At 35.8% G+C, this 23,634-nt stretch overlaps 1 protein-coding gene across 3 annotated transcripts in view; it reads left to right on the top strand.

The window, feature by feature from the left end:
* The window catches only part of ZNF260 (zinc finger protein 260), a 31,079-nt gene extending 11,383 nt beyond the window's left edge, over positions 1-19,696 (top strand). For 2 of the 3 annotated variants that reach the window (XM_077908804.1, XM_077908876.1), the window contains exon 3: positions 4,103-10,470. In XM_077908804.1, coding sequence (XP_077764930.1) covers positions 4,551-5,789 — 1,239 coding nt within the window. In that variant the 5' untranslated portion in view covers positions 4,103-4,550 and the 3' untranslated portion in view covers positions 5,790-10,470. Of the gene's footprint in view, positions 1-4,102; positions 10,471-19,552 lie in introns of those variants that run through there. The other variant, XR_013385981.1, reaches the window with a different exon arrangement.
* Positions 19,697-23,634: the final 3,938 nt, after the last annotated feature.

Raw genomic sequence — 23,634 nt, 5'->3', positions numbered from 1 at the left:
GATTTATCTTTTTTAGTTTTAGGAATTCAATATATTTTGGATATGAGCCCTTTATCAGTTTCTACCAGTTTGGCTTTTCTTTTTGTTAACTGTGTTTTTGAAGGGCATTCATTTTTAATTTTGGTGAAGTCTACCATTTTCTCTTTTTATATTAATAGTTTTAATACTTATGTTAAGGTTTTTTATTCATTTTGAGGGAATTTTTGCATATGGCATGCAGTGATGATAGAGGGCTTTTGTTTTCTAAGCATGTATTATAGCATTGATATGGGTGAGAGCATATTACTAGAGTCAGTTCTTGCATAAGGAAATGAGGAGGGGCACCTGGCTGGCTCAGTTGGTAGGCCATATGACTTTGATCTTGGGATTGTAAATTTGAGCCCCATGTTGGGTGTAGAGATTACTTAAAAAATAAAATCTTTTTTTTTTTTTTTTTTTTAAGGAAAGAAAATGAGGATAAAATTTTGAGAGGGACAGGACAGATCACATAGGAGACTTCTAGTTAGTGACTAGAAAACAATTATAACAGAAAGAATTCAGAAGGGGGACAAGAAAAGGACTCTTCACGAAAGAGAGCTTTGGTACCAGTTATTTCAGACATAATGAAAGGGAAACATGAAAACTGAAGTTGATGGCAATGACAGTTTCTATATTTAGAAATGATAGTATCATAATCAAAACACTGCAGAAAATCAAATTTCAAAGCAAGAATGGCTGTTTTCTAGCCTTTGTTTCACTAAATGTGTACTTTGCTGTTTAGCTATGTAAAATTCAACTGCAATCAGATAAAGAGACCATCTATAGATACTATACAATTCTAGATCAGTTAGAGTTGAGAGGCCCAAATCAAGTACATCTCTGAGAATATAACAAATAGGGGCTTTTATTTATTTATTTTAAAGATTTATTTATTTATTCATTCATTCATGAGAGGTAGAGACATAGGCAGAGGGAGAAGCAGACTGCCTGCAGGGAGCCTGATGTGGGACTCAATCCCAGGACCCTGGGATGACTTCCTGAGCCAAAGGCAGACACTCAACCACTGAGCCACCCAGGCATCCCAAATAGGGCTTTTAAAAGTGAAATAGGGGATGCCTGGCTGGCTCAGTTGGAGGAATGTGTGACTCTTGATCTTGGAGTTGTGAGTTTGAGCCCCACATGGGAATGTAGATATTACTTAAAAAACTATTTTTTAAAAAAAGTGGAATACTATTAGCCCAGTTCCTATTCCACATAGGCAACCACTTTCAACTCATTTAACTGAGTCTATTGGTGTTTATTCCCACATTTTATACAGCTATTTTATCTACTTTTGATTTAAACATTTTAAGATAGTATCAGCTTAGGAGCACTTGGCTGGCTTAATTGATAGAGCATGCAACTCTTAATCTCAGGGTTGTAAATTCAAGCCCCACATTGGATATAAAGATTACTTAAAAATAAAATCTTCTAGGGGGATCCCTGGGTGGCACAGCGGTTTAGCGCCTGCCTTTGGCTCAGGGCACGATCCTGGAGACCCGGGATCGAGTCCCACATCCGGCTCCCGGTGCATGGAGCCTGCTTCTCCCTCTGCCTGTGTCTCTGCCTCTCTCTCTCTCTCTCTGTGACTATCATAAGTAAATAAAAATTAAAAAAAAAAAAAAATCTTCTAGGGACACCTAGGTGGCGCAGTTGGTTAAGCATCTAACTCTTGGTTTCACTTCAGGTCTGATCTAGGGTCCTCTTCAGTGGAATCTGCTTAACATTCTCTTCTCTCTCTGCCCTTCCCCCTTCTCTCTCTCTCTCTCAAACAAAATCTTTTAAAATATGTAATTTATGGGCAGCCCCGGTGGCTCAGCGGTTTAGCGCCACCTTCAGCCCAGGGCTGAAGATTCTGGAGATCCAGGATCGAGTCCCATGTCAGGCTCCCTGCATGGAGCCTGCTTCTCCCTCTGCCTGTGTCTCTACCTCTCTCTCTCTATGTCTATCATGAATAAATAAATAAAATCTTTAAATAAAAAATAAAAAATATGTAATTTATATAATCAGCTTGTTAACATGAAAGATGGAATTGAGATAATTTCCTGCATTCATTTTCCTTTGTGTTTTCTCTGGAACTCCTTTAAGAAATGTTGAATCTCCTGGATGCCTCCACTAACCCACTAATTTTCCAATCATCATTTCTTTCTCCCTTCCTTTTTTTTTATTCTGGGAGGTTTCCTGGACCTTTCTCTCCCAAGCTGTTGAATTTTTTAGGTAAACATCATATTGTTTATTTGCAAAAGCACTTTTTATAGAACCCTGTTAATATTTAAGTGTTATACAAGCTCTTAGCTTTCTGTAGTACTAATTATAGTATTGTATGTGTGTGTTCTTTTATTCCTTTCCTTATTTTTTCCTTCTTGTTTTGATCTTTCACCTTAGAGCTTTCATCACATTTTTGTGATCTTTAGTGCTATATTAATATTTAACACTGAAGTATCAGAAATATTACTGTAGTAGGTATGCATGGTTGGAGCTTATAAAATGGTGGGCTTTGCTGTGCATCATTCAATCAGATATCTAGATATTTCTTTTATAGGACTCCAAATGTTAGTATCTATAAATGTTCTCATGGTCTTCTCATTTTTTTCAGAAAAGAACCCTTCTGTTGTCTAACACCAGTAACCCCAGCATTTCTAACAAGCATCACTAGAAAGGGGTTAGGACCCTATTCTGCATAAGAACTTTTACTCATTACCTTGTTTTCAGTATTATAATCTTCTTTGCCTATCAGTAAATTTGGAGCCTCCTATTTATACTTTGGATAACAAATTCCTATTTCCTTCCAGTTAAGAAGATTGGGTACATCGGCTGCTTTTTTTTTTTTTTTTTAAAGATTGATTGATTGATTTATGATAGACATAGAGAGAGCGAGAGAGCGAGGCAGAGACACAGGAGGAGGGAGAAGCAGGCTCCATGCCGGGAACCCGACATGGGATTCGATCCCGGAACTCCAGGGTCACGCCCTGGGCCAAAGGCAGGCGCTAAACCGCTGAGCCACCCAGGGATCCCCCCGGCTGCTGCTTTTATAATCATTTTTTATAAGTCTCACCTTCCACTCTCACCTAGTCTATCCAGTTATAGAGCCTTTGTGTTGACAAATTACCTTGTTTCTAGGTGGCACCATCTTCTGTGGGCTTTTAAGTCATTCGATTCTGCTGTTAAATTATAATTCTTTATTTTCTGTCCTTCCAAAATTTCCTAAAACATCTCATCCACTGGTGTCTCTCCAGCCTCTTAATGCTTATGAGTATATGCCCTTCATCCTCTTAATGTCATTTTAATGGACTTTCAGAAAGATAGAGATTATCTTATTTAACCACACATCCTCTTTAATAATTCTTCTATTCATATTATTTTTTATCCTTTCACCTGAGGCTCTCCCAATTTTATGTGTTTGTCCTTTCATCCTGTTTGTCATGGGGTTTTTATGTTTTATTTTACTTATTTATGAAGTGTACAAAGTTACATTAAAAGCTGTTTAAGGGGGGATCCCTGGGTGGCACAGTGGTTTGGCGCCTGCCTTCGGCCCAGGGCACAATCCTGGAGACCCAGGATCGAATCCCACATCAGGCTCCCGGTGCATGGAGCCTGTTTCTCCCTCTGCCTGTGTCTCTGCCTCTCTCTCTCTCTCTGTGTGACTATCATAAATTAAAAAAAAAAAAAAAAAAAAAAAAAGCTGTTTAAGGGGCACCTGAAAAAAATAAATTTAAAACATTTTTAAAGGGGGGGGTGCATCTGAATGGCTCAGTCAGTTAAATGTCCAACTCTTGATCTGGCTCAGGTCTTGATCTCAGGGTTGTGAATTGAGCCCCACATAAAAAAGCAGTTTAAGCTACATGCAACTGTAAATGTTACTTGTGTTTAAGCTTTCTTTTATACTGGTAAACTAGGTTTGAAATAAAGAGTCTGTTTTACAATATCACATTTCTGAAATTTTATTAATAACATTGGAAAAAATCACAAGTGTTAGTGGTATTGATGATGACAGCTACTTTACTGGATTTTTACTTCATGTGAGGCACTAAATATTTTAGTTATAGCTCTTTTCAATTATGATTTTTTTTGTATTCCTTTTTAGAAAAGGACTGGGAAATTTATAAATAGATAAAGACACAACATGGAAGACATGTGAGTTGAGTCTCATTCTTCTCCAGGAAAATACAGCTAAGAAAAAATTCAGAAAACCTGGGTAACAGAAAGTACTTCCTCTGAGCACAGACACTGTTTCTTTAAGACTATATGTATGGGACTTAAGGGAATTTTGAACATAATATAAACATATAAGAGAAGATATCTAAGAAAGAACCATTAAGAATACAGTGATGTCATATAGTTAATCCCAGTCTGTAATTGTCTAATCTCAGGATAAGCAATGTGAAGTCTTTGAACATAAATTCAACTTCATTAGCTACCTGGGGATTAATTTTGGAGAGAAACCATATGAATCTGATGAATGTGGAAAATCTTTTGTCTATGTCACATGTCAAGAGCTACTGAGGAATTCTTGTTGGAAAAAATATCTGTACATGATAAAAATGTTAGAAAGCCTTCAGCCTGAAGCAGATCTCCTTCAGCATGATCAAATTCATAGTAGAGAGAAACCTCATGAATGTGATGAATGTGGAAAAACCTTTAACCTGAAGCAAAACCTCATAGAACATAAGAAAATGCATACTGGAGAAAAGTCACATGAATGTACTGAATGTGGTAAAGTTTTCTCTCGAGTCTCATCCCTTACTCTACATTTGAGAAGTCATATGGGAAAGAAACCATATAAATGTAATAAATGTGGAAAAGCCTTCAGCCAGAAAAGAAACTTCCTTTCTCATCAGAAACATCATACTGGAGAGAAACTTTATGAATGTGGGAAAGCTTCTATTCAGATGCCAGGCCTCATTAAACACCAGAGAAATCATACTGGAAACAAACCCTATACATGTAAGGAATGTGGAAAAGCCTTCAATGGCAAATCATATCTCACTGAGCATGAGAAAATCCATACAGGAGAGAAACCATTTGAATGTAATCAATGTGGAAGGGCCTTCAGCCAGAAGCAATACCTCATTAAACATCAGAATATCCACAGTGGAAAGAAACCCTTTAAATGTAATGAATGTGGAAAAGCCTTTAGCCAGAAGGAAAACCTTATTATCCATCAAAGAATACATACCGGAGAGAAACCTTATGAATGCAAAGGGTGTGGGAAAGCTTTCATTCAGAAGTCAAGCCTCATTAGACACCAGAGAAGTCATACGGGAGAGAAGCCCTATATATGTAAAGAATGTGGGAAAGCCTTCAGTGGCAAATCAAATCTCACTGAGCATGAGAAAATTCATATTGGAGAGAAACCCTATAAATGTAATGAATGTGGAACAATCTTTAGGCAGAAGCAATACCTCATTAAACATCACAATATTCATACAGGAGAGAAACCCTATGAATGTAATAAATGTGGAAAAGCCTTCTCTAGAATCACATCACTCATTGTGCATGTGAGAATTCATACGGGTGATAAACCTTATGAATGTAAAATATGTGGGAAAGCCTTCTGTCAAAGCTCATCTCTTACTGTTCATATGAGAAGCCATACAGGTGAGAAGCCCTACGGTTGTAATGAATGTGGGAAAGCCTTCTCTCAGTTCTCAACTCTTGCTCTACATATGAGAATCCACACTGGAGAAAAACCTTATCAGTGTAGTGAATGTGGCAAAGCTTTTAGCCAGAAGTCACATCATATTAGACACCAGAGAATTCATACTCACTAAAACTCTGTGAATGCCTTGAATTTAGCAAAACTTTCATCAGAACACACATTTAATGTTACACTGAAGATTTGTTTTACAATAAAGTGACATGAATGTGGGAAATACTTCACCAACAACTCAAAACTTAAATACTAACAATTTTAATAAGTATCTTAATATCATGAAAACTTAGGTACTCCCAGAACTGCCACAACAAACATTGTTAATGATGTACTGTTAGGAGCAATCTAATTGAAGTAAGGATCCAGTCATGAACACCAAGTAACATGGTTCTGGAAGGTCTACCTGATGCATTAAGAGGTATAAAGATTTGACATTAAGTGAACTGTCATTTTAAAAATGTTTTGCTACATATGTAATGAAAATTACTTGTTCTTGGTGCATTTGTAGAAATCAGAAATTGGAACAGAATATTATCTTCAGAAACATGCATGCCTTTATGGGGAATTGTTAACTGATAGAGGTGGTATCACCAGTTTGTAGGGAAATCATGGATGATTCAAAAAATGGTCTCAGGGTAACTGATTCTTCATGTGGAAAAATATTAGATCTCTGCTGTAGTAATACATTATTTATTATAAAACCCAAAAGTACTGAAGATTAGAATGCAAAAAGCAAAACTTAGTAATATAAGAATTTTATAGGAGAATGTTTTTAAAACCTTGGAGTAGGAGGGAATTTCTAAAATAGATTCCAGAATACTCACTCTTGAGTATACATGCATATTCCCACAAAACCGATACATGTACCTAGGGAGTCATGTACTTCTGTGTTCATTGAAGCACGAATTATATTAGCAAAAAATTGGAAACAAATATCTGTTGCTTGTGAAATGGATAAATAAAATGTGATAAGAGCACACAGTAGAATATTCTGAGTAAAGTATAACAGGTTTTTTATACACACAAACACACACACACACACACAAAGACCTGAAAAATCATGTAGAGTGAAAATGAAGGGATAAATATAATCATAACTGAATTTGAATGAAATCAACACTAACAAACACTAGTATTAAGCATTGATTATGAATAAATATTTTTATGTAAAGCTAAAGAATGAATTGGAAGGATACACACTCAATTTCCAAAAGTGGTTGCCTCTAGAAAGAAAGGTAGTGGAAAAGAAATAGCTAAAAGATACTTCAGTTTTGTATCTATATAACTATGATTAAAAAGAAATAAAAGACTCCAGATAACTATAACAAAATGATAGTTATGTCTGAGTTGTAGTAATGTGTTTTATTGTTTGTATATTTCTGGAAATTAAAAAAGATAAAGATAGGACTAGGAAAGGTGTACATGGAGTACGTGTAATATAGACTCACAGTCCAGATAGATGCTAATATTTTATAGGAAATATTTCTAAAATCATACCTTTACTATAAGTCATTTTTGAAAATTGGGATGGTAGCTTAAATTATTTAAATTTACTCTTGCATGTAACGTCACTAATCTGTGTGATCTCTTAGAAGTTATAGCATGATTGTGCAACAGGTTGGTTGGATTACATTCATTTAAAGATCATTTAATAATATATGCACAGACTTGATATTAAAAATTGGTTTCTACTGAAATATTTATTAGAAATCTTAAAAGTCCACATACTAGTGTTGGCATTAAGAATTTGATATTTTTAAAATAAGGAAACTAAGTTACTCTCAAACTTTTAAACATGCCACTAAGTAAAATGTCAATTCTCGTGTATCTCACCTTCAATTTTAACCTCAGACTTTTTTTCCTTATCTGCCAGATACACTCAATCAGTACCCCCTGTTTGTTTCTTTGGGGAAAGTAGTGCTAAAAAAGATCTGAGACCTAAACAATATTGTTTTATTTGAAGCAAATCTTTCTGAGGATTTTTGTTTACTCAATCTCTTTCCACAACAACTTAACATAGAAAAAGTTGTTAGTGCTCTTTTTGAATAGTGATAAAAATGCATACACAACATTTAAACCTTAGGCATATTTCACATATATCAATTTCTTTTAAATTCAAAATAATTAAATGCTAATAGAACTGTATCACTATACTACTTGTTGGAGGTTTTGAACATTGGTCTTGAGAGAAGATTATAAATGCCAGGGATTGGTTTTCTGGGGTAATGTACCCAAATAACCTGTATATCTACATGAATCTAAATTATCCTTCATTTTCTTCCATTCCTCATTAAGCATTCCCCTCGTGTTCCTTAAGTGTTTCACCCTTGAGCTTGTGCAGTTTTGAAGTCACCAGAGCAACTGAAAACTCTTCATTTTTTTTTTATTAAAAGATTTTATTTATTCATGAGAGAGGCAGAGACACAGGCAGAGGGAGAAGCAGGCTCCATGCAGGGAGCCTGATGTGGGATTTGATCCTGGGACTCCAGGATCACGCCCTGGGCCGAAGGCAGGCGCTAAACTGCTGAGCCACCCAGGGATCCCAAAAACTCTTAATTCAAACCAAACTAGGAGGGATTACCTTTTGGTGCCAGTAGTTGGCTAGTGCCAAGGTACAACAATGATTAGGATAGTCACATAGAATAAGATGAGTAATATCTGTGATACTGCACACTTCAAATTTACTCTGACATTCCCCCTTACTGATTCAACTTGTTGCTAGTTATTTGCCACCACAAAGAACACTACAATTAAAATTGGACCTTAAGTATCAGATATGTTTATTTCTAGGGGATAGATTACAGGCAAGAGATTGTTAGATCAAAGGACATATGCTATTTTTTTAAATTTTAATAGATGCTATCAGTCATTTTCAAAAACAACTCTCCTCTAACACTGCAACAGATATATTACTTAAATTCATGTTGACGAGTATAACCACCTGCTCCTAGATTTGCTTCTTTGTACATTTTTATAATGTTAGCTCATTTTCCTATAGGATTATTTATCTCTGTCAATTTTTAAGACCTCTTTAGACATTAAAGACATTAGGAATTTGTCTATTTGTCTAATCACAAAAAAATGATTTTTCCATTAAAATACCCTAAATTTCTGTGTAACCAGATATGTATTAATTTTTTCTAAGCTTATGAATTGGTTAAGATATTTTAATCTTTCGATTGTATATTTCTTAGGTTTTCCTTGCAAGTTGTTTATTTGCTTTTTTCAATATGTAAATATCTCATCTATCTAGAATTTAATTTTTAATGTCATATAAAAATGAGGATTCCTTGTTATTTTCTTCCATATGGGTTTCCAGTTATACAAGCACAATTTGTTAAAATAATCCATCTATTCAGCAGCTGGTCACATTGTTCTGACCAACTTGTGGTGTCCACCAACAGCAATCACAGATTTGAACCACCAATCAAAAAAAACAGGCTTTAACCCAGTTTATTATTAGCCTTGCCCTGACCAAAAAACCAAAAACACCTTCATAGTCCTGTGACTGCCCAAGTAAGCACAGTTTCCAGGGCCTCCACACTGCTCAGGGGAGAAAAGGTCAGAATGGATGTGGTTTACCTAAGCATTGGGAAACATTAACATTCTCATCCAGGACATCTTATGGTAACCCAGTACTGCATCTGCGTGGTGTGATATACACACCCAGTTGTGAAACTGATACCCACTTAAGCACAGGGAAGCTGCTGCCTTGGTTTCCCAAGACTTATGATGCCTTAGTCACATAGACTATTGATGTCTACATGCCAATTCACAGCTTCCCCGCAACCTGCCTCAGTCCAGGTACAGGATATAAATGAGAAATCTACAATAGTATTTTCTTCAAGGAAACCGGTAGAAAGGTCATCTTTCCAGACATGGGTCAGTGGGAAAGGCCTATTCTTAATTCTTTACCAATACCATCCTTTTCTGTTCAACTGAAATTTAGCTATGTAATCCTTTAACCACATGATCTTTTCTTCATTCAACTGAAACTGCCTTGTACTTTCATTTATACCAAGACCTATTTCTGTATTCTCATTTCACTAATCTATTTTTCTACTTCTATATTAATATATTAGTTGATAAGCTGATTTAACATTAGCCTTATTGTATTTTGATATTGCATAAAAGACCAAGTCCTCCTTGCTGCATAATTTTATTGGCTATTCTAAGTTAATTTTCTTTCTATATAAATGAAGACTGTGTTCTTGAAATACAAAAATGCTTTGATATTCTAGTTGGAATTGCATCAAATTTATATTATTTATTTTGGGAGAAATGACATTTCTGATTTTAAGTCTGACCCAAATTATAGTGTGCCTTTGCATTTTTCAAACTATGATCATGTCTTTCAGCATGAGGCTCCTGAACAAAGTACTTTGAATGCCATCCCTGCTTAACCTATTTTTTAAAAGTCTGTTAGTTGGGTGAATGAGAAAAATCCTTATTAGGAACTGTTGTACCCCCTCCCCACCCCCCCAATTCATACATTGAAGCCCTGATCTCTAGTGTGATGGTATTTGGAGATGGCACTGTAAGGAAATAATTAGGTTTAGATTAGGTCATGAGGGTAGGACACTCATGATGGGAAAAGTACCCATAAAATGGAAAAGAAAGATTATAAGAGGTTGCTTTGCATGTGTATATACCAAGGAAAGGTCATATGAATGCAGCACAGAGAAAGCAGCTATCCACAAGCCAGGAATTGGACCTTCACCAGAATTTTGCCAGCACTTTGATCATGGGATTCCCCAGCCTCTAGAACTGTAAGAAATAAATGTCTGTTGTTTAAACCACCCAGTCTATGGTATTTTTTTTTACAATGCCCAAGCTAAGACAATCCTTTTCCTGCTTAATTATGTGCTCCTAATATGTGGTAAGACAAAAGCACTTTTCATTGGAGAGTAAAATCCCAATTGTATTTTTGATAAGGTCTGTAATTTTTAGCAGTTTATAAAGCTTCCCCGACCTTACTCATTTAAAAGTAAAAATTATTGGAACAGGAAATAAAAATACAGTTCCTGGAGTGACATCTTAAAAATGCAGAACTAGGAATCTCCAAGCTATTGTTCCCTTACAGAAACTGGAAAAACAAAAAAACTTTCTGAGCCAATTTTGTAATACCTCTGGAAAACAGTCAATGGTTTATAGAAACAAGCAAATGCCCAAACAAGCCAAAAGCCATCTTCAAAATGTTAGTAATGTTTTGTGGCATTTTTACTCTTGTCCCAACTCTCCCTTGCGTGGTATTGATATGGGCTGCCCAGTTTCACCCCTCAAACTGGAGGAAGCAGACTGGACCATGTTTCCAAATTGTATACATCTGTTCTAACCTGTCTTGAGGATACATGAAGGAACAATGAAAGCATCATCTGTTTCACATTACTCAAAGTGCAGGTGGAAAAGGAGCAGGTGCTGCTCCTAAAACTTACAAGGTAGACTGCAAGTTCACAGTCTGAAGATTGGATAAGTGGAAATGTATAGTCAGGGAATAAGGTGAGGGTCAGTGCCTGAAAAAATTCTAAGGAAACACCAGGGGTAATGGTGTTCTGGTTAAACCAACCAAACAGGATCCCTGCTGAAGGCAGGCCAGCCTGATCACACAGCACCAGGTGAAGGCAGAGGGTGAGGAACCTGATCAGGTAGCAGGGGTGATCACATATTAAAGGTGGAGGGTTCTAGTTAAACTGACAGGGTTCTTACTAAATCTTGATTTTATAAGTAAATGCACAGATCTAGAAAGTTCAAAAGTGACTAAAGTTTGGTCAAAAAATCTTTGTCACTGAATTGTTGGCACTTGGGCAAAAGTAAGACCTTGGGGTTAATTTTACTAATGTGCTATTAATGACCCATTTCAGAGACTTCTGAAAATAAACTATACATGTCGATTAGCAGTTCAAAAGAATGTCCTAAGTCAAAAGAGTTAGTATGGAAGTACTGGTCTCAAGAAGATGCAGGCAAAACTGTACTAATAAACTATTGATTTCAGAGGGTTACGGCCAGATCCATGGAGTTATAGGAAGAAAAAGCTTGGGAATGTTAATGGAGTATGCATCTTCCTTACCCATCTATTCCCTAAATACTCTTTTTTTTAAAGATTTTATTTACTCATGAGAGACACAGACTAATGTAAGTATACTATCTTATGTTTAAGTCTTCTATCCATTTCTGGTTGGTTTTTGTGAGTGACGTATGATAGAAGTCCCAGTTCATTTTCCTGCCTGTGGTTATCCAGTTTTCCCAAAATCATTTGTTGAAGAGAGTATCCGTTTGGTGTTCTTGGTTCTCCTTTTGAATATTAGGTCCTTGTATATGCAGGTATTTAATTATACACTCCATTCTGTTAATCTTTCTTGTTTTTCCTTTCCCTCTTTTTAATTTTTATTTTAATTCCAGTTTAGTTAACATACAGTGTTATATTAGTTTCAGGTGTATAGTGATTCAGCAATTCCATACATCACCCAGTGCTCTCCTTAATCCCTACCATTTCACCCATGCCCCAACCCACCTCCTTTCTGGTAACCAACAGTTTGTTCTCGATAATTAAGTCTCTTTCTTGGCTTGTCTGTCTGTCTTTCCTTTGCTCATTTGTTTTATTTCTTAAGTTCCACATATGAGTAAAAACATATGGTATTTGTTTTTCTGATTGATTTACTTCACATTATATTATCTAGCGCCATCCATGTCATTGCAGACAGCAAGATTTAATTATTTTTTAATGGCTGGGTAATATATATATATATATATTACATATATATATCATATCTTTTTCATCCATTCATCTCTATCAGTGGACACTTGGGCTGCTTCCATAATTTTGTGTTTCTGTGTCAGTATCATACTGTTTTATAGCTTTGTAGTATAGTTTGAAATCAAGATGTGTGATGCGTCTGGCTCTGTTCTTTCTCACGACTGCTTTGGCTATTCAGGGTCATTTTGATTCCATACAAAATTTAGGATTATTTTTTCTATCTCTGTGAAAGATGTCACTGGAATTTTGAAAGGGATTGCACTGAATCTGTACATGGCTCTGGGTAGTGTGGACATTTTAACAATATTAAACTTTACAATCATGAACATGAGACATCTTTCTATTGGTATCTTTTTCAATTTCTTTCAACAAAGTCTTATAGTTTTTATTGTACAGATTAAATTTATTCCAAGGTATTTTCTTGTTTTCAGTGTTATCCTGAATGAGATAGCTTTCTTCTATTTCAGATGTTTCATTGTTAGTATGTAGACATGCCACTGATTTCTGTAGGTTGATACTAGTTCTTTTTTTTATTTAGATGCCTTTTATTTCTTTGTTTTGCCTAATTGCTCGAGCTAGGAGTTCTAGTACTATATTAAATAGGAGGGATGAAAATGGGCATCCTTTTTTTTCTTTATCTTAGAGAAAAAGCTTTCAGTTTTTCATTGTTGAGTGTAACGTTAGCTGCGGTTTTCATGCATGGCCTTTATTATGTTGAGGTATGTTTCCTCTATACCCAGTCTTTTTAGTGTTTTTCTCATGAAAGGACATTGTACTTTGTCAGATGCTTTTTCTGCATGTACTGAGACGATCATGTGATTTTTATTTATCTCTTACTTAATGTGATGTGTTGTATTTATTGGTATGTGGACCTGGAAACATCCTTTCATCCCAGTCGTGAATTCCTGTTGGTCATGGTAACCATCAGTTACCTTTTTAATGCATTCTTGAGTTCCTTTTTAATGTATTCTTGAGTTCAGTTTACTAATACTTGGTTGAGAATTTTTGAATCTATATTCATTGGGGATATTGATCTACAGTTCTCTTTTCTTGTAATGTCCTTATTTGACTTTGGCATCAGGCTAATGCTGGCCTTATAGATTGAGTTTGGAAGTGTTCGCTTTTCAGATTTTTGGAAGATTTTGAGAAGGATTCGCATTAGTTCTTTAAGTGTTTGATAGAATTTACCAGTGAAGTTGTCTGGGCCTGGTGTTCTGTGTTGGAAGGTTTTTGATTATTGATTCAATTTTTTTTTACTCATTATTGGTCTGTTCAGATTTTTTATTGCTTTCTGATATAGTTTTAGCAGGTTGTGTCTTTCTAGGAATTTATCCATTTCTTCTATATCATCTAATGTGTTGGCATATTATTGTTCATAGTAGTCTCTTATGAACCTATGTGTTTCTGTATCAGTTGTAACGTCTCCTTTATCAATATTGATTTAATCTATTTGAGCCCTCTTTTTAGTCTAGTTAAAAGTTTGTTGTTTTTGCTTAGGTTTATAAAAACCAGCTCTTAGTTTAATTTCTCATTCTATAGTTCTGTTTCTGGTTTGATTTCATTTATTTCCAAAAAGAAAATATAAAGATGCTCCTCAACATTTGCCTTAGCAATAACTTTTTGGATATGACACCAAAAACAAAAGCAATAAGCAAAAATCAGTGAGTGGGACCATAGAAAACTTAAAAGTTTCTGCACATCAAAAGAAACAATCGACAAAATTAAAAGCAACCCACAGAATGGGAGAAATTATTTGCAAAGTATACATTGGAAAAGGGTTTAATATCTAAAATATATAAAGAACGAATACTACTCAATAGCAAAACAAAGAAATCCCTCAAATGATCCAATTAAAAAATGGGCAGAGGCACTATATAGAAATTCTTCGGGATCCCTGGGTGGCGCAGTGGTTTAGCGCCTGCCTTTGGCCCAGGGCATGATCCTGGAGACCCGGGATCGAATCCCACATCAGGCTCCCAGTGCATGGAGCCTGCTTCTCCCTCTGCCTATGTCTCTGCCTCTCTCTCTCTCTCTCTCTCTGTATGACTATCATAAATAAATTTTAAAAAAAAAGAAATTCTTCAAAAGAGGGCATCCAAATGGCTAGCAGGTACCTGAAAAGATGCTCAACATCACTACTTATCAGGAGAATGCAAATCAAAACCACAACATGTCACTTCACATCTGTTAGAATGGCTATCAACAAGACAAGATAATAAGAACTGGTGAGGATGTGGAGAAAGGGAACCCTTGTACACCGTTGATGGGAATATAAATTTGTTCAGCTACTATGGAGAACAATATGGAAGTTCCTCAAAAAATTAAAAACATAACTATCATATGACTGAACAATACCACTTTGCGGTACACACCCAAAGGTAATGAAAATAGTGTATTGGTGAGATGGACACATTCCCATGTTTATTACATTATTCACAATAGCCAAGGTATGGAAACAACCGAAGTGCCCTTCAACAATGAATAGATAAAGAAAATGTGATACACACAGGTATACACACACACACACAAATATTATTCAGCCACGAGAAAGGAAATCCTGCCATTTGCAACAACAGGGATAGACCTTGAAGATTTTATACTAAATGAAATAAATCCAACAGAGAAAGACAAAAACAAAAAACAAAATAATAAGAACAGAGAGTGAAATGGTGGTTACCAAGGGTTAGGGGCTGGAGGAATAAGACATCTATTGTTTAAGAATAAAAGCTTGTAAAAAAAAAAAAAAAAAAAAAAAAGAATAAAAGCTTGTAATTAGTAGATAAATAAGTCTTGGAGATGTAGTGCACAGTAGAGTGATAACAAACAATATGGTATTATAAATGTTTAACTTTTTAAGAGATGAAATCTAAATTATTCCCACCACAAAAAAGAAATCATTATTATGTAATATGATAGAAGTGCTAGCAATGCTACAATGGCAACTATACCACAATATATGAATATACCAAGTCAACATGTTATGTATGCTAAACTTACATAATGATATAACAACTATACTTCAATTGACAAAAGAAGAAAATTGAATTCATAGTTAAAAACATTCCAAAAAATAAAATTCTAGCTGAGATGGTTTTGTGATTGTAATCCACCAAATACTCAAAAGGATACATAATGTCAATTCTGCACAATCTCTACCAAAAAAACAGACGGGGGGGGGGGGGGGGGCGCGGGCGGGGAGGGGGCGGAATGTTCCAACTCCTTTTATGAGGCTAGCATTACTCTGATACCAAAATCAGACTAAGGCAGTAACAAAAAAAAGTACAGACCAATATTCTTTATTCATATAGGCACAAATTTATCCAGACCAGTATTCTTTATTAATATAGGCACAAATTTGCTCAACAAAAAGTTAGCGATCAAAGCCAGCAATATAGACTGCATCACAAGCAAATTGGTTTTTATCTGAGTAATGCAACAGTGGTTTAATATATGGAAACTAATTAATATACCATAGTAATAAACTAAAAATAAAAATATATGATCATATCAATTAATGTAGAAAAAACATTTGGCAAAATTTAATGTCTATTCATGATGGAAACACCTAGCAATCTAGGAATAGAAATGACTTTTCTTACATTAAGAGAAGACCTAAAAAAAAAAAAAAAAAAGAGAGAGAAGACCTATCACTCATGGTAAAAGACTGAATGCTTCCTGTCCCAGATCAGGAGCAATACAATGATGTCCACTTTCATCACTCCTATTCAATGTCATACTGGAAGTCATATCCAGTGAAATAAGAAAAAGGAAAAAAAAAGGCATCAAAATGGAAATGAAGAATTAAAACTGTCTCTATAGAGATGATTAGAACATTCCAAGCAGTCTAACAAAAAACTCCTAAAACTAATAAGTGACTTTATCAAGACTGAATACAAGGTCAGCCTATAAACATCAACCTTATTTCTATACTCCAGCAAATGAAAACTACAATTGATAATTCTCCCAAACAAAACACTGATGCCTATATTTAAAAATACAAGTGTAGGGGGAGGGCAGGGTGGCTCAGTAGGTTGAGTGTCTGACTTCAGCTCAGGTCATATGTAGGATCCTGGGATCCAGCCCTGCAATAGGCTCTGGGCTCAGTGGGGAGTCTGCCTGGGATTCTCTCTCTCTCTCTCTTCCTCAGCCCATCCCTGCACTTGTATGCTTGCAGCACTCTCTCTCAAGTAAATATATTAAAAAAAAAAAAAAGTGCAGAATCCATATGCTGAAAACTATAAAACTGAAGAAAGAAATTTAAAAAGCCAAGATTAATTCATGTTGATAGACTGGAAGACAAAATATAGTTTATGAGTAAGTTACCTTCATGTTGATGTATAGAGTCAATGTAATTTAATCAAAATTCCAGCAGTATTTTTGTATAATAAACAACCTGATTCTTTAAGATTTTATTTATTCTTGAGAGACGAGAGAAAGAGAGAGAGAGAGAGGCAGAGATGTAGACAGAGAGAAAGCAAGCTCCTCACAGGGTTCATGATGCAGGATTTGGTTCCCAGACCGGGATCACACCCTGAGCGGAAGGCAGATAGATGCTCAACCACTGAGCCACCCAGGAGTCCCTAAACAACCTGATTCTAAATTCATATGGAAATGCAAAAAAAAAACAGAGTAGCTAAAGCAAATGTGAAGAATAAAGTTGTGTGACTCACAATATTGATTTTTTTAAAAGATTTTATTTATTCATTCATGAGAGACAGAGAGAGAGAGAGAGAGAGGCAGAGACAGGCAGAGGAAGAAGCAGGCTCCATGCAGGGAGCCCAATGCGGGACTGGATCCAGGGACTCCAGGATCACGCCCCAGGCCAAAGGCAGGCACCAAACTGCTGAGCCACCCTGGGATCCCCACAATATTGATTTTAAGACTTATTGTAAACCTACTTTATTTTTTTTTTTAATTTTAAAGAGAGAGAAGCAGAGACATGGGCAGATTTTAAGACTTATTGTAAACCTACTTTATTTTTTTTTTAATTTTAAAGAGAGAGAAGCAGAGACATGGGCAGAGGGAGTGTTGTATTGGTGTAAAAATAAACAGAACAGATTAGAATACAGAAGTGTACATTTATAGTCAAATGATTTTTGACAAAGATGCAAAAGCAATTCAACATAGAAAAAATAGTCTTTTCAACAGATGGTGCTAGAAAAATTGGACATATGCAAAATAAATGAACAAACAATAAAACCTTATCATAAACCTCATAGAAGAATTAACTCCAGAACATCGGGGTGGCTCAGTGGTTGAGAGTCTGCCTTTGGTTCAGGTTGTAATCTGGGATCCAGGGATTGGTCCCACATCAGGCTCCCATGGGGAGCCTGCTTCTCCCTCTGCCTGTGTCTCTGCCTCTATGTGTCTCTCATGAATAAAATCTTTTTTAAAAAAAGAGAAAATTAACTCAAAATGGATCATAGATCTAAATATAAAATGTAAAACTATGGGGCCGCCTGGGTGGCTCAGTGGTTGAGCGTCTGCCTTCGGCTTGGGGCGTGATCCCAGAGTCCTGGGATTGAGTCCCACATTGGGCTCTTTGCATGGAGCCTGCTTCCCTCTCTGCCTGTGTCTCTGCCAATCTCTCTCTCTCTGTCATGAGTAAATAAATAAATATTTTTAAATGTAAAACTAAAACTTTTAGAAGAAAACAACTTGACTTTGTACTCAGGTAATTATTTGCAAAACTATCTGAATAATTAAAATGGTTAAGTTTTACTGTGAAGTATACCTAAATAAAGTTGATTTTTTACAAAGCATACAGAGAATGTGGCTGGGAAAACAAATGCAAAAGAGCAGTGGGTCTCTCAACCTTCCCAGAAAGATGACTGTTATAATTTCACTCTGCCAGAATACAGATCTGTTATCTAGAGAAACCTAAATCACAAAGAAAACTCACTTGGAGAGAAGAGGTTAAGCAGATAGCAGATGAAAACACAGATTAAAGGGCACCTGGGTGGCTCGGCCAGGTCTGTCTTCACCTTAGGCCATGATCTTGGGTCCTGAAATTGAGCCCTGCATCAGGGTCCCTGCTGAGCAGGGAGACTGCTTCTCCTCCCACCCTCCTCAAATAAAATAAATAAAATCTTAAAAAACCACCACCACAACAAAACAGGCTAAGTTACCTTCCCAGTCCCTTTCAACCCATGGGCTCAAATATTATTATCAATTTTTTAGGTTATATTAAATTAGAAAGAACAGTCAAGGATCACAAAATAATTCAGGAACACCTCAAACACAAAAACTAGATCTACCACTCCAGGACCAAAAGAAAATTTCCAAACAAATAAGCATTATCACTGAAAGCCAATAGCAAATACTTCAGTAATGAAGCAATGAAAATAATCAGGTTTTACATGCAAATATGTTTCAGAAATCATCAATTTAAAAGGTTTTTCGGTAGGGGGGATGGGTTTTAAGGACGGCACTTGTGATGAGTGATGGGTGTTGTATTTAGGTGATGAATCACTAAATTCTACACCTGAAACTAAGATTACACTATACATTAACATTAACTGGAATTTAAATAAAAACTTGAAAAACAAAAATAAATAAATACAATCATAGAGTTAGAAAAGTAGGTGAAAGGAATCTATTCAATTCCCCTCCCACACTTATAGACAAAACTCACAGGTGTCTGCATTTGGCCATAACTCTTTGTTTTTCTAGGTCATGGGGCTGTCTGAATAGACTACAACTACAGAACATATTCTCTTCTAGCCTGACCACAACCCATATCCCAGATGAGCCCTAGACAGAGCCACTCAAAAACCTGCTACCTCCTCTACCTGGAAGAGAGTCCACCCCCTCCCCATGCCTACCCCCATAGGCACAGCTGCATAGATATATAGATGGCCAATAAGTACACAAAAGATGATCAACATCATTAATCATTAAAAAATACAAACCGAAACAATGAGACACTCTTCACACTCATTAGGATGGCTATTATTAAAAGAAAAAAAAAAACAGAATATAACAAGTGTTGGTGAGGATATGGAGAAATTGGAATCCCTGTGCATTGCTGAAGGGAATGTAAAATGGTACAGCCACTGAGAACTGTATGGCAATTCCTCCAAAGATTAAAACTTAATTACGATATGGTCTGGTTTTTCCATTTCTAGGTATACACACAAAAGAACTGAAAGCAAGGTTTCTAAGACATAGCTGTACAGCCATGTTCACAGCAGCCTTATTCACAACAGGCAAATGATGGGAACAACACAGCAGCATTATTCACAACAGGCAAAGGATGGAAACATCTCAAATGTCCTTCAACAGATAAATGAATAAACAAAATGTGGTATAAATATACAGTGAAATATTATTCAGCCCTCAGAATGAATTAAATCTGATACAGAGTATAAGGATGAACATTAAAATATTATATGCCGAGTCAGATAATCCAGACACAAAAAAATATTGTGTACTTTCATTTACATGAGCAGTACCTAAAACAGTCAAATTCATAGACAATAGCATAAGGGTTACAGAGGAGGGACACCTGGGTGGCTCAGTGGTTGAGCGTCTGCCTCCCCGTCCAAGTCAAGATCATGGGTCCTGGGATTGAGTACCGCATCAGGCTCCCTGCAGGAGCCTGCTTCTCCCTCTGCCTGCCTCTGTCTTTGTGTCTCTCATGAATAAACACATTTTTAAAAAAGGATTTCTATTTCTTTAAAAAATGAAGGATTACAAGGGATGGGGGTGGCTAACTATTGTTTAATGGGTTCAGAGTTTAAGTTTAGGGTGATTAAAAATTTCTAGAAATGGATAGGTTGCACAATAATGTGAATGTACTCATGCCACTGAACTATACATTTAAAAATGGTTAAAATGGTAAGTTTGATCTTATGTATAATTTACCACAATAAAAAAAAAAAGATAGGCCTAGAATGGAAGCAAATTTGTCGCTCATGAGTCAGTATATGTTGAAGCAATGGTAAGGACGTGGTTGCTAAAAAAAAAAAAAAAAAAAAGAAAAGAAAAAGAAAAAAAAAGTGCAGATTAAGGGAAGATGGTCAATGACAGAATCCTAACTTTAAAAAGACAGTGGAAAAACAATTCATGAATGTTTTTGTTGCTGTTATTATTTGTTTTTGTGATCAGAAGATTGGAATTAGAAAAATGAAAGAGTGATCTCAAGCCAAGGAAACTGTGAAGAATCCAGTTGTGATAGGTTTCTGAAAAGAAATGTAAAGAACACAACTCTTCCTTTAAAAAAAAAAAAAAGATTTTACTTATTTATTCATGAGAGACACTGAGAGAGAGGCAGAAACAGAGGCAGAGGGAGAAGCAGGCTCCATGCAGGGAGCCCAATGTGGGAATCGATCCTGGGATTGCAGGATCACGCCCCGAGCTAAAGGCAGACGCTCAACCGCTGAGCCACCCAGGAGCCCACAACTCTTCCTTCTCATGTAAAGATAACAATGAATAAAAACATAATACAATATTTATACATAATAAAGAGTATGTCCCAAAAGAGTATATGGTGAAAAATTACTCCCTTCTTTGTCCCTATTCATCTTCTTGCCCTCAAAGGCTGCCAAAGAAATAACTTTTATTAGCTTCTTTTGCAAATTTGTTCTTTATGCAAACACAATACTTATTCTTATCCATTCCCCCCTTTCTTATACAAAAAGTAGATTAGTACAACATAAGGTTCTTCATCTTGTTTTTGTTTTTATTTAATATATTTTGGAGACTTTTTGTACCAGGCCATAGTGTTCTCAATTTCTTCTCCCATTACATAATGTTGCACTATGTCCAATTGTTTATTTATCGCTAGTTTTTGCTATTGTGAAGACTGCTATATGAATAATCTTGGATACACATCATCATGACTGTAGGATAAAATCCTAGAGGTAGGATTGCTCAGCGAAATAAATGCAATTGGAATTTTGAAATATGTTGCCAAATTGCCTTCCAAAAAGTCTGTACCAATCTGCAATCCCTCTAGCAATATAGTTTTTCAAATTTGGGGAAATTTCTGCCATTCTAGTCCATAAGAATCAGTATCTCTATATAGTTTTAACGGAATTTATTTGATTATGGATGAGGTTGAGCATATTTCCACACATTTGAGAACATGTAGACTTTGTTCTGTGTATTATTTGCTAATCTCTTTCTTTATTCTTACCAGGTTATTAGTCCTTTAATCAATTTTTTTGGTGCTCCTTATATATTAGGGAGGTTGTAACGTAAAATGCAAATGTTTCCAGTTTGTCACTTCAACTCTTTTTTTTTTAATTATTTATTTATTTATTTATTTATTTATTTATTTATTTACTTACTTACTTACTTACTTACTTACTTACTTACTTATGATAGTCACACAGAGAGAGAGAGAGAGGCAGAGACACAGGCAGAGGGAGAAGCAGGCTCCATGCACCGGGAGCCTGATGTGGGATTCGATCCCGGGTCTCCAGGATCGCGCCCTGGGCCAAAGGCAGGCGCCAAACGGCTGCACCACCCAGGGATCCCCAACTCTTTTTTTAATTCATGTAGAAGGGATAATCAATCTCTTATGTTTTGATTTTTTAGATTTTGAAGTTAGAAAGACCTTTCCCCCCTCCATGGTTATAAAGTAATTCACTCAAGTTTGCAGTCTTTGTAACTTAAATTTTTTCAGTTTTAAATTTTGACCTCTTTGGAGTTAATTCTGGATTCAGTACATGGTGTAATCCACTTTTTTCCCTAGAAAACCTATCAAGTTGTCCTATTACCTTTATTGAAAAGTCCACCTTTTCCCCAACTGATCTGATATGTTCCATTCACATGCCCCATTTTTGTTTTTATTCTATTTTTGGATTCTCTATTTGGACCCACTGGTCTGTTCAGTCAGATGACAATCCCATATTATTTAAAATTTTGAAGTTTTAGAATATGTTTTAAGATTAGTCCCATTTACCCCACATGGCTTTTTTCTTCCAGTTTATTCTTGCCTTTGTTTTTCCATTTGAACTTTACTTTTTAAAAAATATTTAAGTAATCTCTACACCCAATGTTGGGCTTGAACTCATGACCCTGAGATTGAGTTCTGAGATGTTCTTTTGACTGAGCCACCCAGGTACCTCTCCATTTGAATTTTAAAATAACCTCTACCTATCTAGAGAAAGATATTATCTTCAACAGGATGTTAAATTCATAAATTAATTTAAATAACATGTTTAGCATGAAGAATTTCTTTTTTTTTTTCTTTTTTTTTTAGAATGAAGGATTTCTATCCAAGAATATGGTAAGGCTTTTCATTTAAGTTTTTGTGTACCCTCACAGGGTTTTAAACTTTTTCTTAAATAGGTTTATTTATTTCTTGCCTAGATTATCCTGAAGAATTTTATCCAAGATTTTGTTTGTATATATAAAATTTACTTACACAAATTTTTAGACATGACTATCTTACTTTCTCCTTTTATTTAAAATTATGCTGGGCACCTAGCTGGTTCAGTTAGTGGAATATAAGACTCTTGATCCCTGGGTTCTGAGTTCTGGCCCCACCATGGGTGTAGATTACTTAAAAAACAAAATCTTTAAAAAAGTAAAATATAATAAAATTATGTTAAAAGCAACTGTAGTAAATTACTTGGAGAATGCATCCTTGCAATTAGGAGCAATCTATTTTTACACCCAACAAAATCCACCTGGCCTAGGGGTAACCAGAGGGGATTAATAAATTAGCTAATCTTAGTAGGCTCCTTGAGAAACTAAATTTACAATTCTTGATCTCTCTAAGCCCAGTTTTTCCTTCAGAAAATAACACTAATTCACTTCTCTGCTATTTGCAGTAGTCGACACCACCCTTCACACTCTATTTCTTGGTCTAGGATCTCACAAGTCAGCTCCCCCAGACCTACACCCCTTCCCCAGGACATTAAAAGAACACAAGACTGAACTGCTTTGTCTCCAGGATCTGTATTCTAAGCAAGAGCCAGCACCCGACTAAAAAAAAGATCCGGGGAAAAAAAAAAGAAAAAAAAAAAAAAAAGACTTCCTTTCTTCCTTTCTTTTTCTTTTTTTTTTTTTTAATTTTTTTAATTTATTTTTTTATTGGTGTTCAATTTACCAACATACAGAATAAACCCCCAGTGCCCGTCACCCATTCACTCCCACCCCCCGCCCTCCTCCCCTTCTACCACCCAAGACTTCCTTTCAAACAGACTTTCTCTTTTAAGAAAACAATGCAGGGCGCCTGGGTGGCCTCAGTTGGTTA

Source organism: Canis aureus, chromosome 1 (genome assembly GCF_053574225.1).
Source record: "Canis aureus isolate CA01 chromosome 1, VMU_Caureus_v.1.0, whole genome shotgun sequence".
Taxonomy (NCBI): Eukaryota; Metazoa; Chordata; class Mammalia; order Carnivora; family Canidae; genus Canis; species Canis aureus.
The sequence above is the reverse complement of the archived record's forward strand: the minus strand, read 5'-3'. Positions and strand labels throughout refer to the sequence as shown.